This window comes from Balaenoptera musculus, chromosome 7, assembly GCF_009873245.2.
Source record: "Balaenoptera musculus isolate JJ_BM4_2016_0621 chromosome 7, mBalMus1.pri.v3, whole genome shotgun sequence".
Lineage (NCBI taxonomy): Eukaryota > Metazoa > Chordata > Mammalia > Artiodactyla > Balaenopteridae > Balaenoptera > Balaenoptera musculus.
In genome coordinates this window covers 21,429,130-21,445,521 of record NC_045791.1, presented here as the reverse complement: position 1 = coordinate 21,445,521, position 16,392 = coordinate 21,429,130, and the positions used below count along the sequence as shown (strand labels likewise).

Sequence of the window (16,392 nt, the reverse complement as noted above, 5' to 3'; positions counted from 1 at the left end):
TATTGTTTCTCTCGGCTGCATTTGTGAGAAGTATTGGATGGAAATGATTCTGAGATTGTGCTCCTGAAGTTCAGGGTTCTACCTCTCTCAATAAACACACTCCCACTTGCCTTACTATTCTTCTAAACAGGAAGAACACTTCCCCTCACATCATTCTCTCACCCTCCTGGAACATCCTATAACATGAGGAACCTTATTTACATATCAGGAAACTGGCCCTTCTAGATAAGTGAAATTCCTATTTACCTGAAATCTAAAATTTTAACTTGCAGCATGATCTTATTTTAGCAGGTGCTTTGAATTGCAATTCATTCAAAACATACTGCAACATTCCTTGTCTTAATTTTTGTTAAGTATTTATAATCGATGAATTAATTAAAATTCATTATTTAATCAAGCATAACCTTTTCTTGGTGACTTTGGAAGGCCTCTGGGCATCTCCTTGTCCGTAGTCTTCCATCAGGAGAAATTCTCCTGGGGGTGACTGGAAATATGTGAGGCCTGATATGGGCTGACACAATGGTTAGAGAACACAACTGGCATTTTATGGGGAGAAATAGAGATGCTAATTATCCTCAAGTACAGGAAAATTAAGAATAATGCAGAACTCTCCTGTCCAAGATAGTAATGAAAGATCCACAGAGCAACCCTCTCTTGCAGAATAGTGTGGAGATTCCCACCACAGTAACCCTGAGAGGAGGTCTCCAGCCTCTGTGTAAATGTCTTCAGTGACAGTGAACTTGTTATTCTAATCACCATTGCTAGATACCTGTGGGACACGTATTCAGCTGTTCAGCCAAAATTTGTCATCTTTTCATTTCTACCTATTTCTTTTTGGAACAATATGTCATAGAGAAATTATATCCTCTTCTCAATGAATCACGATTAAAGTATAATTTAATAAATGTTGACGTAACCTGAAAAACCACTTTTGTGTGTAGAAATTGTTTACTTTTTACCAAACTCCCTAAAACTTCATGACACCATGTTATCAGTGGTTCTGTTACTGCCTCTCTGTGTAATTCCTCTACTAGGAAGCAGTGAAAAGCTGGCTGTCCCCGAAGAGAGCTGTCTTCTACTTTCTCCTTTATGGTTTCGCATATCTCCTTTTTCAGAGAATCTGCTTCTCTCTGTACCCTCAGTCTAGTCTGATGAATAAATTCTACACTGCTTAGCTGTCTGAATACAATCAGGATTAGAACTAAAGTTACCAGGGAAAACCAGATAACTAAGTCCTATATATCGAACTCCAAGACAATTTGTGCCAGATGAAAACAGGAAACGTGTGTCAGCTTTATGTTTTCGTTGTATCCAGTGATCTCTCTCTTGCTGTTAGCTCACACCAGGGGAGAGAGCCAATATGCTTAGTGTGCATATAGAAATGGGTTTCATGTTGTGGACCTACACCAGTCAGCGGGCAGTGGCTGCCTTTACTGCTGCCTTGAGAATGAATTTCACCCCAAGCCTCACTTAACAAAAAATAGCATCTTAACCGATGAAAATTATTGGGTGGGTCTGAGACATGGCAACGTCAGTGTTGTTGGTACATGTGATATGTATTTGCTGACACTGATACGGTAGAACAACTACTGGTTAGGAGTCCTAAGTCTGGAATTCAAAATTCTGGTGTTAGAACTGACTGGTTGAGTGACACTGGGCTATCAACATCTCTGGGCTAAAACATCCTTATCAATAAAATTGAAATAATAATTATAATTCCCAATTGGGCTGCTGTGCAAATCAACTGAAGTAACTAAGTTCTATAAATATTTATTGAGTACATTCTAATATGCCAGACACTCTGGCATCATGCCAAGAATAACACAAGGAACGAGTCAAGGTCTCTGCCCTTGAGAAGTTAAGAATCAAATGGGCAAAACAGATAAGTGAGCAGATAATTTCAATATAATGTAGTAAAGACATTGATAACTGAATCACAAAGTGTTAACGAGAACACAGAAGACAGTCACCCCATCAAGTAGGATGATTTCTGCAACAGCTGATACAAACTCTGATAGAAACTGGCTTTATAATAAGGAAATCTATTGACTAACATTACAGCCAGGGCTCAGACTGTTGATTCAGCAGCTCAACAATGTCTTCCAGGACTCAGTGTCTTTACATCTCTACCCTACTGTACGCAGCAGTGCCTTCATCCTGAAGCCAGACCACACAATGGATCGTGGCAGCAAGTGAAATACCTTGCCGTAGTCATGTCCCTCTTCTCACATCTCATTGGTCCAAACAGATTTAAATTGACACATTTCTGAACCAAACATCTATAAAGGAAATGGAATTATCATAATTGACTGTGACAAGAATCTGAGGTAGATGGTAACTATAATATTCACTTGAGGTTCTAGACCAGCTTAAAGAGGTGGAGTGGGGGTGGAGAGATGGTTTCCTGTAAGACATCAACTGAAGTTGTTAAAGGATGAGTAAGAATTAGCCAAAGGAAGAAGAAGTGGATGAGCATCTCAGACAGGGGAATAACATGATCATGACTATGGAGGCAAATTACCATGGAGGTTACAGATAGAGGCAGCACTTACGGTGAGCTATGGATTTCCTAGATGCTTCTTGTTGACTGAAATCTACCAATGGAGTAAGAGAAGTATCATGGTCTTAAGATATTCCTAAATTACTTTCAAACTATTTTTTTCTTTAGTTTATGTTTCTTTGATACAAAATGTATGATTTCTCTAAACATTTTTTTAATTTCTACTTCTTAGATATCTCTCCATGGAAAACTATGTAATTCTTTGGGCATAGCATACAACTCACTAAGTGCATACAACTCACTAAGTATGGAATGAACAACACAGCACAAAGGGTTATACACTATGAATTCTTAATTTTGAATCATCAATCAGTTAAAGTATATGTATAAATTATTTTAACTTAGAAATACAAAGCGTTCTCAAGTAAAATGTTCTTCTAATTGGTTTTGTGTGGGGTGGATTAGCCTATCCAGGAGAGTTTTGCTTCATTATATTTTCCTGAAAACACTCAAATGGGTACAGCACAGGTTATCCTCTGATTGCATTTACTAATTGAGTCATATTGGCTATCTTATCAGTGGAAATTACTCCATCATACTAGAAGTGTGTTTTAATCCATGTTCTTTACTTTTCCTATGTCTACATAGAGGAGAAAGTAGAGAGATGGTATGTCAGGAGTAACCAGTCAAAGGCCATCTGAAACAGCCATACACCACTTTAAAATGCATTTCAGAATGAGAAAGCAAAATTATATCCCTGTGACTAATGTTATAACTAATCCCTGTTAGTAATACTAGTGGAATACACAATGGAATAGGGAAACTCAGAGCATGTCCAGAAAGTTGAAAGTAATGGGAAGGGTGACAATCTCACACTAATTCCCACTGAAAGGTCGGGATGACCATTTAATCATGTGAACTATATTTTGAAGTATCAGTACAATTTAAGATTTATTTTGCTGTTTGAATCATAAGGAATGGGAACAGAAAGTAGACTGCCTAGTAAGAATTTCAGAAGAGACAGAAAAAGGAGACAGTCTTTCTATGAGAGACTTAGGCACACTCAGGAAGCAATTTACTCTAAGCTATTTCTAAGTATTATAAATCTGGAGAAATCAGACTATATTTAGTCTGATTGTGGAATACTGCTGGGTAGTGATGTGAATACAGTCATTTCTTTAGGCATCTCAGCAAAAGAGAAAAGAGACAAAAGCTATCTTGCCATGTCTAGGTAGGTAACAGAGTGGAAAGAGGATATAATTTAAAATACAATACCTGTTTATCGACATACAACATACAGTAAACATATTTAAAACTACGTTGCAGTTCCTCTCTCGTTAGCATTTAAATTGATTCACCAGCTTACATCTACTCCCCACCTTCCCGTCAAACATGGAAGGGAAAAGTCTGATTAGAATGAGTCTATTTTTCTCTTTTGGATCCCCTCATTGCCAACCATTATTAAAGTTTGACCTTTAATTTCACTGCAAGACATCTAAATGAAAGGGAATGACGAACTTGGCTACAGGAACTCTCAAATTTACTCTCCTTTACAGTCTGATTCCTGTAGTGTGAATAGCAGCCTGATCTTACTGGCACTTTCAACTGCAATGTCAGGTTCATTTCAAAATTTAATACAACGTATTTGTCATCACCACACTTCCTTCGGTAAGGACACTGACACCAAACTGCTATCAGTTGGTGGTCGGAGAAAGATAGCTTGCTGAAAATGAAAATTCTCTCCTCTAAGCCTAAATAACTCATCTCACATATTATTTGTCTTCTGTTTCTGCAAGAGTACACTATTGCTTTCCACTATTTGATCTTCTAGTAATCCATCTATGTAACAATAAAGAAATAAAAGAATATTTACTCACTGCTTCCTTCTGGAAAGACAGTAATCTATCTCATGGATTTCAAGAAAAATTTCCCCGGCAGGAAAGAAGAAACGACAGATGAGAATCAATACCACTGCTGATTATGATGAAGTGTAAGATATGCCTTTCACTGTTCTAGCCTACCTCCGTTATGTACTAACGTGATGAGGCTGCCCATAGGTCCCCTTCTGCCTGGAACAGTGTTTCGCAAACTATGGTCCCTGGACCAGCATCGTCAGCATCCCTTGGGAACTTGTTAGAAGTATCAGGTCTTGGGCCCCATCTCAGATGTACTGAGTCAGAAACTCTGGAGTGTGGGGTGGGTGGCAGACTTTTGTGCTTTTATAACCTCTCTGAGTGATTCTGATACACACCATCATTTTAGAACCACTGATCTAGGAAAGAGGAGATAAAGCCACATGTCCCCTCAACACAAATAAGTCTGTCAACATCCGAAAAAGTCTGATTGTCTCGTTGTTATTCAGAAACGTTCCAATACCCTCTGGAATCACTACAAAATGAAAATATGAATAACCTAGTCCTCCCTTGAGAGTCATAAAATGACTCGACTGTTGGAAAACAAGACTCAGGAGGATGCTATAAGTTACTAGCATTGCCTAACTGGGAAAGAAATAGGATTTAACAGTGTTTTTTTGTTTTGTTTTGTTTTTTGCTTTTTTATGTTTTCAAAGGGAGGAAAGAAGCAGTATATTGAAGCCCTTCAGATATTACCCAACAATTGATAGAGTTGCTCAAAATATTGAATGAAATCTCATGAGAGACTGTATCATGTCTTCCTTGTAAGGTGATTTTTAAATGTCATCATCACTATGGTATGATTTGAATTGAATCCTGTATCTCCTACAATAGTGGATCCACGAAGTATCTTTCCAAGCATCCTTGTCTTAGTTTGAGATGTACCATAACCAAACTCTGTGATAAAGATTTATGGGCACGTATTTATTGTATTTATTGGGGAATAATGCCAGGGAACCAGTGCAAGAGTAGGGGAATGAGACAGGAAAGGGAAGGAGGCTGATAAAGTGTGTATAATTTAAAAAATCAGACCATCAGTAAGTGGCGTTTCATCTCACTGGGAACTCTATGACACAGCATAGAATATATACCTCAAGGTTATTCCATGTGAGGGGCAAGGGAGTTCGTATTTATACATCAACTCTCAATCATTGCATGAAGGTTGCTCCCTGGCATTATTAACTCCCTGGCACTTCTGACTGCATATATGGGCAAAGAAGGCACCAGTGACTGGAGGAATTCCTTAGGCAAAGAGATGCAGGTGGTGTCAGCTGAATTTCTGGCTGGCATGCACAGAAATGGTAAATTGCCAATAGGATCTGGGCAGGACACAGTAGTACTTGCTAAGTCTGAGTACTCTAAAAAGCCATTTCTCTGAATTTACATTGCTAATATAAAATGCATGTCCATGTTCATTCTCCTCTCTTTTGAATTCCTCTGAACACCTGGCAGCATAGGGCAAAGATTCCCAAACCTTACGCAAAGGTTAAGTGTTTTGTTGTGTTTTTTTAACTAAAAATAGAAACAAAAAATTAAGAGATTAAGAGGAAAATGACAGTTACTTTTTTAAAAATAAAATCCCAGTTACTATTATTGCTTCCAAAATGCACATCTTAATAAACTGTATACTTATTTGAACGAAGCTGCCATTGTTCAAAACTTTTAGAAGACCCATATTTGAAATTTAATTTAGAGGCACTGTATTCTCTATCATGGCTCTCATTGTGTGGCGTCTCTTAAATAGGTTGATTTATTGCAGGAATATACTTGAATGGCTAATACATCAAATACCTGATGAATAACCTATCCCTTGTTCTTCCTAAAATACAAGAAAATAAATACTGTGCTGAAACAGTAGTTAGAAAGTCTTGTTAAAAAAAGAAAAATATATACAGAGAAGTAAAGCAGTACTCATTGACCAACATGAGATACAACATGATCAAAAGGTTTAAAAAATAATGAGTTGAAAACACAACAGGGGTTCTATTTATTGTTCTGGTGAATCACAAAATATTCCAATCGACAATTTCCCATATGAATGGAGTCTGACCTTATTCTCACAGGTCAGCCCAAGAACATTTCTTGAGATTTAAAGATAAAAATAAACAAAACAAAACTTCCAACTCCAATCACAGACTTAAAAACATGTTTAAACATTTTAATCCAACTCAGGTAAATGATTATTCTAGCATGCTTTCCACCAATTAAATTCATCCCAGAAAAGGCACTCATGGTGTTAAGGATTGCAAACAAATGCCATTTTAGCTAAAGTTAAAGATCACATTTTTGGATTGTTCAAGGTTAATGATACAAAGCAAGAACTCAAAAAAAAAAATGCCTCTAAAAGGAAAAGCCAAGTCCCCCTTAATGATGGAAAATCATTCCTCATGCTTTTGGTGCAAATATATATACCACTTAAGGAAAATATTTCCTTAATATTTGGTTTTTTAATATTAATATTAAATGCACTGTGAAATATTTTCACAGTGGAACTGTGAAAATAATATAATATTAAATGCACTGTGAAATATTTTCACAGTGGAACTGTGAAAATAATAAACCTTGCATGCAAGGGAGTGGTGAAGAGGTACCAGAGAACTCTTAACTCCTTGTACCTGTCAGCATGTGAACCTTGTTCTTCCTGATGTATTACACTCTTCTCCAGCATGGGTATTAGCTTTCTACAAGTGCAGAATGTACACTGCATTATCTCTGAATAAAGATGCTTGATGAAATATACAGACACTTTTTAAAGACAGCTTATTTGGTAACTTATGGAGCAAAATATGTGGCACGTACTCAGGGTCCGACCACACCAGTGGGCAGTCTGGTGTTTATCCAATGACTCTGCGGTGTCTACCCACTTTGCATCCTGGAGACATGAACAATGATAACCAGTGGTCACCTGCCAGCCACTGGGAATGCTGTCCACTGCCCTGGCATTATGGGGATCTTCCCAACCTGCTCTGGGAAGATGTCACCTGATGCTAAACCTTCATCAATTGCCGGTGAAACCTAGCAACAATGAACCATTTACATGTCAGAGAAACAAAGTTGAAAACAGTGAATTAACTTGAAAATCTAAGGGAAAAATATGTCAGCATGCAGTTTGGATCACACTCCATTTACTTTTAAATGCCCCCCTTTTTACTGAAGTATAATTGATTTAATATGTTGTGTTAGTTTCCAGTGTACAGCAAAGTGATTCAGTTACACATATATGTATGTATGTAACTGAATGTGCTATACAGTAGGACCTTGTTGTTTATCTATTTTATATATAGTGGTGTTACCTGTTAATCCCAAACTCCTAATTTATCCCTCCCTCCCTCCCTCCCTCCCTCCCCTTTCCCCTTTAGTAACCATAAATTTGTTTTCTCTGTCTGTGAGTCTATTTCTGTTTCATTAGTAAGTTCTTTTGTATCATTTTTTTTTAGATTTCACATATAAGTGATATCATATGATATTTGTCTTTCTCTGTTTGACTTACTTCACTTAGTATGATAATCTCTAGGATTAGAAGAATCAATATTGTTAAAATGACCATACCACCCAAGGCAATCTAAAGATTCAATGCAATCTCTATCAAATTACCAATGGCAGTTTTTGCAGAACTAGAACAAAAAAATTTTAAACTTCTGTAGAGTTGGAGAGGGTGTGGAGAAAAGGGAACACTCTTGCACTGTTGGTGGGAATGTAAATTGATACAGCCACTATGGAGAACAGTAGGGAGGTTCCTTAAAAAATTAAAAATAGAACTACCATATGACCCAGCAATCCCACTACTGGGCATATACCCTGAGAAAACCATAATTCAAAAAGAGTCATGTACCACAATGTTCATTGCAGCTCTATTTACAATAGCCAGGACATGGAAGCAACCTAAGTGTCCATCAACAGATGAATGGATAAAGAAGATGTGGCACATATATACAATGGAATATTACTCAGCCATAAAAAGAAACGAAATTGAGTTATTTGTAGTGAGGTGATGGACCTAGAGTCTGTCATACAAAGCGAAGTAAGTCAGAAAGAGGAAAACAAATACCATATGCTAACACATATGTATGGAATCAAAAAAAAATGGTTATGAAGAACCTAGGGGCAGGACAGGAATAAAGACGCAGATGTACAGAATGGACTTGAGGACACAGGGAGGGGGAAGGGTAAGCTGGGACAAAGTGAGAGAGTGGCACGGACTAATATACACTACCAAATGTAAAATACATGGCTAGTGGGAAGCAGTCGCATAGCACAGGGAGATCAGCTTGGTGATTTGTGACCACCTAGAGGGGTGGGATAGGAAGGGTGGGAGGGAGAGGCTAGAGGGAGGAGATATGGTGATATATGTATATGTATAGCTGATTGACTTTGTTATAAAGCAGAAACTAACATAGCATTGTAAAGCAATTATACTCTAATAAAGATGTTTTAAAAAAATTTAAAAATAAAGTTTTTTTCCTCAAAAAAAAAAATTCTATAGAAACTCAAATGCCCCCTTTGAAATGTAGGAAACCTACTTGTCAATGAGGCAAGAAAAACCTGTATGTACTCTATGCTTAGTAGACTTCTTTTGACCCATACTAATTATTAGATGTGCAGAAGAGAGGAATCAAAGCTAATTCACCAATCAAAGTACTGGAAATCAGATTCCAAATCAGAATACTCATTCATGTAATCTATAATACAATTTTCGTAATGAAAATAAACATTACTAACAGATTATTTGCTACAATCACAGGCTGGGTGAGAAATAGCAACTTTAGTGAGACTGATTGAAGAGTATCACTAATAAATCAAATAGAGAATGGGTCAAAGTACTATATATCTACAGAGATAGCTGTAGAAATTGATAGATGACTACTTGAATTTTAAGTAGTCCGAAGTAGATCACATTCTTAAACTAACCCACAAGATTTACGTATATCAAAACTGCTATTTCCAGTTACTTCCTAGCTTCAATGTGGCATAGACTGTGTAATTTTTAAGTTCCCAAGCTAGTGGTATAAAGGAGCTTCTGAGGAAGAGAAACATATCTTTCCAGTGGCAGGAGTTATGCTCAACAAGACACTGTCAAGAGTCCTACAGAATCTTTGGACTTCCCCGGTGGTCCAGTGGTAAAAGAATCCACCTTGCAATTCAGGGGATGCAGGCTTGATCCCCGGTCAAGGAACCAAGATCTCACAGGCCGTGGGGCAACTAAGCCCTCATGCCACAACTACTGAGCTCGCGCACCTCAACTAGAGAGCCCACATGCTGCAAACTACAGAGCCCACATGCTCTGGAGCCCATGTGCCTTGGAGCCCACATGTTACAACTAGAGAGAGAAAATCTGCATGCCACAACTAGAGAGAAGCCTATGAGCCACAACGAGATCCCGCATGCTGCAACTAAGACCTGACGCAGCCAAAAAAATAAAGAAAATAAATAATTTTTTTTTTTTAAAAAGAGTCATACAGAATCTCCATAGTATGAGTGTGTTTCGTGTTTGGTAATTGCAATCATTGTTGCTTTTGTTGTGGTCATCCATTTACAATGCTTGCTGTCAGTCTATTTATCTCTTGTAAAAATAAAATACAGTGTGTGTGTGTGTGTGTGTGTGTGTGAAAAAAAAAAAAACCAAACCAAAAAAAAAAAAAAAAAAACATAAGCAATATTGTTACAAATTCAATAAAGACTTTAAAACTGGAAAAAAAAAATTAAATGAATAAAATAAAATAAAATACAGTGTGTGTGTGTGAAAAAAAAAAAAGGGTCATACAGAATCTTGATCACGGCTATGCGAGAATCTCTTTGCTCCGCTATCTGAATGGGTTGTAGACATTTTGTAAGGATACTGAATGTTCCCTTTGGCATAAGGGATACCTGGAGTGAGTCAATATGGACAAGCCTTTAAATAAAGGACATAGCAAGTAACCTTGGAAATTATAGCAAGCCTCAAGTCCAATTAGATCTAATATGAGTTTGTTTGATTTTTTTAATAAAAAAACATTTATTTCTTTTGGTCTCATCCATTTACGAATGAATAAACTCTGAAATAAAAGGCCTATGAAACAATTAATAAACTCAGAGTGATGAAAAGGAAAGTATCAAAGGTTACAAGGAAAAATCACAGGAGATTCATTAAATAGATCTCAGTCCTTGTTTTCTCACCAAGCATTTAAATGTGTCAACAGTTCTGTCAATTCCTATAACTAAGGAAATGCTATGATGATATGTAGAGGGTCAAACGGGAGCATTTTCTGGCAAACTTTGATCATCAATCATCCACAACCTCATAGAAGCTGAACTTCAAAAAGTGCAACCAGATCACATTTTCAATTTTTCACTGGACAAAAGACTGCTTCAGTCATCAGGAGGCCAGTATGTTCTTGTAACCACAGCTGTGGCTGTTATCCCACAAACCCACAAAGACTTCATGAAACTGATCTGAACCAGTAGTAATTCCTACTTATGCCATAAAAATTGAGAGGGTAGGTCAATGCTGAAAATTAGTTATTCCACACGAATAGCAATAAAACTGTAGAATTTCTATAAAATGGTAGAGCTGACAGCTCTGTAAAAGAGTGTTCTACGTTCAATCACAATGTGTGCGTATGTGTGTGGCGGGGTTATTTCCCCACCCTACACTAAGTGAATTCTCCAATACCAGCTGGTTATCCTACTATTCAACTTAATTCTGGCACTATCTATCTGGAGATAGCATCTTATTCCACAGGTAAAGGGCTCAGTCCCATAAGGCTGCCCTCCGCTTAAGACACCGATCTCAAGCCCCAGTTACCTGTGCTTCTGACCAACTGGCTACAAATTGGGTGTTCCAATGACCTCCTCCAACTCAGGATGCCAGTCACAAGTCCAAGTTGTCACCTGTGGTTCTGACCAACTGGCTATAAATCAGAAGTTCCCATGACCCCCTTCTTGAGTTTCATTAATTTGCTAGAGAGGCTCACAGAACTCAGGAAATCCACTTTGCTTACTAGATAACCAGTTTATTATAATAGGATAAAACTCGGGAACAATCCGATGGAACACATGCACAGGGCAAGGTATGGGAAAGGGCAAGGAGCCTCCTGTGCTGCTCTTCCCAAATCTCCATGCATTCACCAACCTGGACGCTCTCTGAGCAATGTCCTTTGGGTTTTTATGGAGGCTTCATTACGTAGGCATGATTGATTAACTCACTAGCCATTAATGGTTGATTCGGCCTCCCGTCCCTCCCCCTCCCCCGATATCAGGGGGTAGGATTGAAAGTTCCAGCCCTCTATTCACAGTTCATTCCTGTGCAACCAGCCCCACCTTTAGGTACTTTCCAAAAGTCATCTCATTCATATAAACCCAGTTGTGGTAGAAAGGGGCTTGATGTGAATAACAAGACACCAATTTCACCTTTATGGAAGTGATTTCAGGAACAGAGGCCCAGAGACCAAACATTTTAACAAAACCTGCTCCCACTGTTCTTACTCCTCAGGAAATTCCAGTGGTTTTAGAAGCTGTGTGCCAGAACACGGACCAAATCTATATTTCTAACTATAAATCAGAATCTCACACTCTGCAAGACTGTAGAAGGGACAGTACACATTGTGAAAGAAGTTCCTGGCCCTGTGGCCATAGTATGACAGCCTTGTAAAGTCTCCAGTTCCTGCTATGAGATGACAAAGCCTTACAGTCATTTGTCATTGGGTCTCAACCAAACAAATGATTTTGTTTCCACAGCTGGAGGTTGGGAAGACGAACTAATATGGTTATTCTAATCGTCATTATTATTTTCATTTCATTTATTTCATTTTTTTAAAGAATGCTCTTTGCACAAATCCCCCAGGACAGAGAACAGTAATAAATGTGCATTATAACTAAATAAACTCATAGCTTATTTTGAATGGTTATGTGCTAGACACTTCACTAATCACTTTTATGTAAGCAATTTAATTCTCACAAGTTGAGAGTGAGAGGTAGGTTTTATTATCCCCACTTTATAGCTGAAGGAAAGGATGCCTCCACAGTTAAATAATTTTCCTGAGATTATCTAGCAGAAGAGTAGCAGACTGGAAATTCCAACCTGTCTGACACTAGAGCCCAGGTTTTAAACATCTATACTTTTCTTGAATTCAAAAAGTGATCTTATGGGCTGCTGGTAATAAATTTCACACATGTCACCACAATTCAAAAATTATTCAGTAATATTAGAAGCCACTGTGTTAACTATTTTAGTCAAAAAGGACTGTAGCTAATACAATCTGGTGTGGCCCTACTTAATTAAACAACTACCTGGCTTCATGAGGTAATCAATTACATCACCTGATAAAATGTTTATTTGTCTAAGTAAGGTAGTGATTGAAAAAAATGAAGGAACAATGGATGGAGGGAGAGAGGGAGGGATAAAAAGAAGAGGGAAGAAGGAAAGAAAGAAGGAAGTGATGGGGGGTGGGGAATGAGAGAGATGGGGTGGGGAGAGAGAGAGAGAAGGGGAGAGAGAAAGGGAGAGAGGAAGGAAGGGAACAGGAAATGCATTGCTGAATGTCAACCCTGTGTGGATGCTAATATCCATTCTGAATCCACTTTGAAATTTCCTTCTGTTCTATAGATTTCTTTACTCCATAAGTCAAAACGTTTCACTCCACACACCAAGAGCATTATAAATCATGACTTCTCATGGCCGAACTGATTAATAGACATACTCGATACTCTTCCAAAAGACCGAATTTTTTTTAACTCTATTTAAATGTCACTTTTCTCATCTCCATGTGATTTATATATTTTCTAAATCACCCTTCATTTCGCACAACCATCACACCAGAAGCTTGGTGATGAAGGAAAGACACCACTGTTAATAGTTTTGTAAATCCTGACAACTTATATTTTAAAATGGTTCTTTAGAAGTGTAAGCATTATGTCTAGAACTGATTCTAATCTAATGTTATATAATTGAAAAGATACAGCTTAGTACATTTTGTTTTCTTTTTAACTCGGAGGGAGCTGCAGCCCTGGAATCTTTACAAGGCAGTATTTGTTAATAATATATAAAAGCATGTTACATATCAACATCAATAAAGGCAAATCAAACTTGTTTTGTACTGATAAGTTGAAGACTCTCCAGCCAATTTCTGTATTCTGTTTGTCTTAATGAATTAAAAACTCCAGAGATTGCTCTGGGTTCACTGTATTACATTTAGGTATAATCAGACAGTGTTCTTTTGTCATGGAGTACTTGGCCCTGTATTAAGTCAAAGCAGCTTACTTTGCAGCAGTAGGTCACTTGACTTAAACATGAATATTCAAGCATAGGAGAGACTGTGTTTCTCTCCCTGGGGAAGATGGCCTGAGAGTGGTGATGTGTTATTTGGCAGATATTACTTAACAATCCTCGTGTTTCTTTGAGTCATACCTTGCTCATTCTGGCAGACAGCCTTCAGGATGCGATGTCCGGGGCCACACTTGCCACGATCAGGGATACAGATCCCTTCAGATGTCAGCCACTGATAACACACTGGATCCTCACAAGGAACAGATTCAACCAAGTGAGGGCAGTGCCCTGCAGGCCCTGTGGACTCCATGAGCACGTGGCGCTGTCTCATTCTAAATCCTAAAATGAGAAAGAATAAAAGGTTCATGGGATTCCATCCTGATCCAGCAAAGGAAAAGAAGCAGCAGCTAGGAAACTGATGAAACTTTTATTTGTGTACCTACAGCTAACTCTAAAGCATGTATTATTTTTATGTGTTTTATTTTATGGGAAATGGGGAGATGAGAAGAGGAAAGGAAAGACAAAAGGGAAAAGAACTGGAACAGAAAATCTGTCTTCTAAGAGTTTACAACTTAGGAGTTAGAGTGGCCAGGCATAATCAAATGGAGTAATAAATAGCATATGCCCAATGGTATCAGTAAACCAGAACAAATAAATGAAGACTCACAGAACTAGCCTAAACATAGATAAATCCCCATTTTCTTTTTGTTGTTGTTTTTGACATTCTTGTTACTCTGTATTAAGCTGAACTACATCTATGCTTTGACATATCCCAGGTCATTGTTTCAGGCCCTGAGATCTCCCTGTATCACTCTCCTGAGATTTCCAGGTCAGCCTGCTCTGTGAAGACAGAACATCTTTGGGCTGCACTCCCCACCCTGGCTAGACATGGGCCCCTGGACAATTACTCAGCTTTTAAAAATGTACCGTGGGACTAGGCCCAACATACCATAATAAGGACGTGAATGGGTCTTACATGCTACAAGCCTACAGAGTCACAAACTCAATGTCACAGGAGTCAAGCAGGTACAAACTGAGGGATATGGGTCGACCACAAGACTGTAGGGAGTGGTACAGTCTGTGGTAAAACAGAAGATGTGTGCTTGCTTTAAAGTGTTTGACTATTATTGAGTTTCCATTAACTGTTACCACAAGGAAATGTGAACCCTATGTTGTCAAATCTTCCAATTTTGACTAAGAAGCCAGAAATCCAAGTTATGTTTGTTTTTTATATGACATCTGTCTATTTTTAAGTGATGGGAATTAATTTACATTTTAAAAAGCCACGTAAGCTTTAAAAAGTGACTGAGAACGAGATGCAACCCTTTTGTTTGTGAGTTTTCCATCTCTGGCCCTCAGGACATATCACTTCTAAAAACTAGGCCTACCTTCCATGGGTCTCATATTTTACCGTCCATCCTTTAATTCTCCAAATTCAGTCAACGGATTTAATTCCTTTAATTCTTTTTTTTTTTTTTTTAACGAAACCAATCTTATTACATAATAGCATCTTAAGAAATGACCATTTATTCCTTGGGACAGGTAAAAATAAATAAATAAATAAGAGACTTTTAGGAAGATAGCATGAGAACACTGAATTCACAGCAGAAGACTGTGGTACCCCACCACTCTTCCCACAAGAGGAGGGGAGAGAGATAAGTTTGGGAGCATGAGAGGTAACAAAGCCAGGTGTACCCCTCTCAGTTTGCCAGGGCCATGCCTATTTCCCCACAAATAGTAGTGAGACAAAAAGAATACAAGGCTCCTCTTAAGTAGCCAAGAAGGATGCGACAAATGGACACGAGGTTTTAGGCCACAAGATGGAGCCGAGCTCCCTTAGAATGTTGCAGGGCTGGGCAAGTATTTTAGATACAAAGTTCTAAGGGCTTTATCGGGTTTTTTTTTTTTTTTTTGGTTCAGCGTTAAGCCATGAGCTCCTTTTAAAAGACAGACTCTTACTTTATGGATTGACCACCTGTGGGAAGGCATCATTTGGCCAGTCAGAGAACATATCCTCATGGCGTTGAAAATATTAAGGTCAGAGGCAATTAAAACAATAGATGGCTTCTGCTGTGCTTCATACCTCCAAGTCTATGTCATTAATTAGTCAAAATAAAACCTGCAGGAAAGTTCAGCTCCCTTCCCCGGCCACCTTGAGAAGAGCGGCAGGAAACATACAGAGCTCTAAACTACACTTGAGGGCCATCAAACTACAATGACCTCTGAGCCCTCATTGCCACACAGCATGGATGACCTCTGAGCCCTCATTGCCACACAACTTGGATGACCTCTATGCTTACATGTAATGTCCATATGCTGCTTATTTATTGTCTTATGCTTGTGCTTGTTTAGTTTATATCTTTGAGCAAGACACGGCATGGGTCTCCATGATTTACAATGTTTGACAACCGGCTCAGAAACTTAGCAGTCTTTACGGAGGGATGCTGGGTGTCCTATTACCTAGAGCTTAACACCAGTGAGGGGCAGGTGCAGTTTTCCTCTATAAATCAAGTTGCATCCATCTCGCCATAAATCTGTAGATTACGTCTCCTCAGTCAATAAATTCTTTCAGTCACTCATTTGTGCTGCCCTTGTCCTGACTCTAGCTAGGATCACATCAAAGCACAAGCTTAGCATAAACAAAAACCTTGGATTCTCTTGTTAGCGCTTAACTTTAATCACACATTGGTGTTCATGGCTGCAATAGACATCAGGCTTCCTCTGGGTACTTCTGTTCT

The 16,392-nt window shown here is 38.3% G+C and overlaps 1 protein-coding gene across 2 annotated transcripts in view; it reads right to left on the bottom strand.

Moving 5' to 3' along the window:
• The window catches only part of THSD7B (thrombospondin type 1 domain containing 7B), a 751,247-nt gene that overhangs the window by 458,222 nt on the left and 276,633 nt on the right, over positions 1-16,392 (bottom strand). For both annotated transcript variants that reach the window (XM_036856921.1, XM_036856923.1), the window contains exon 6: positions 13,796-13,993. In XM_036856921.1, coding sequence (XP_036712816.1) covers positions 13,796-13,993 — 198 coding nt within the window. The remainder of the gene's footprint in view (positions 1-13,795; positions 13,994-16,392) is intronic.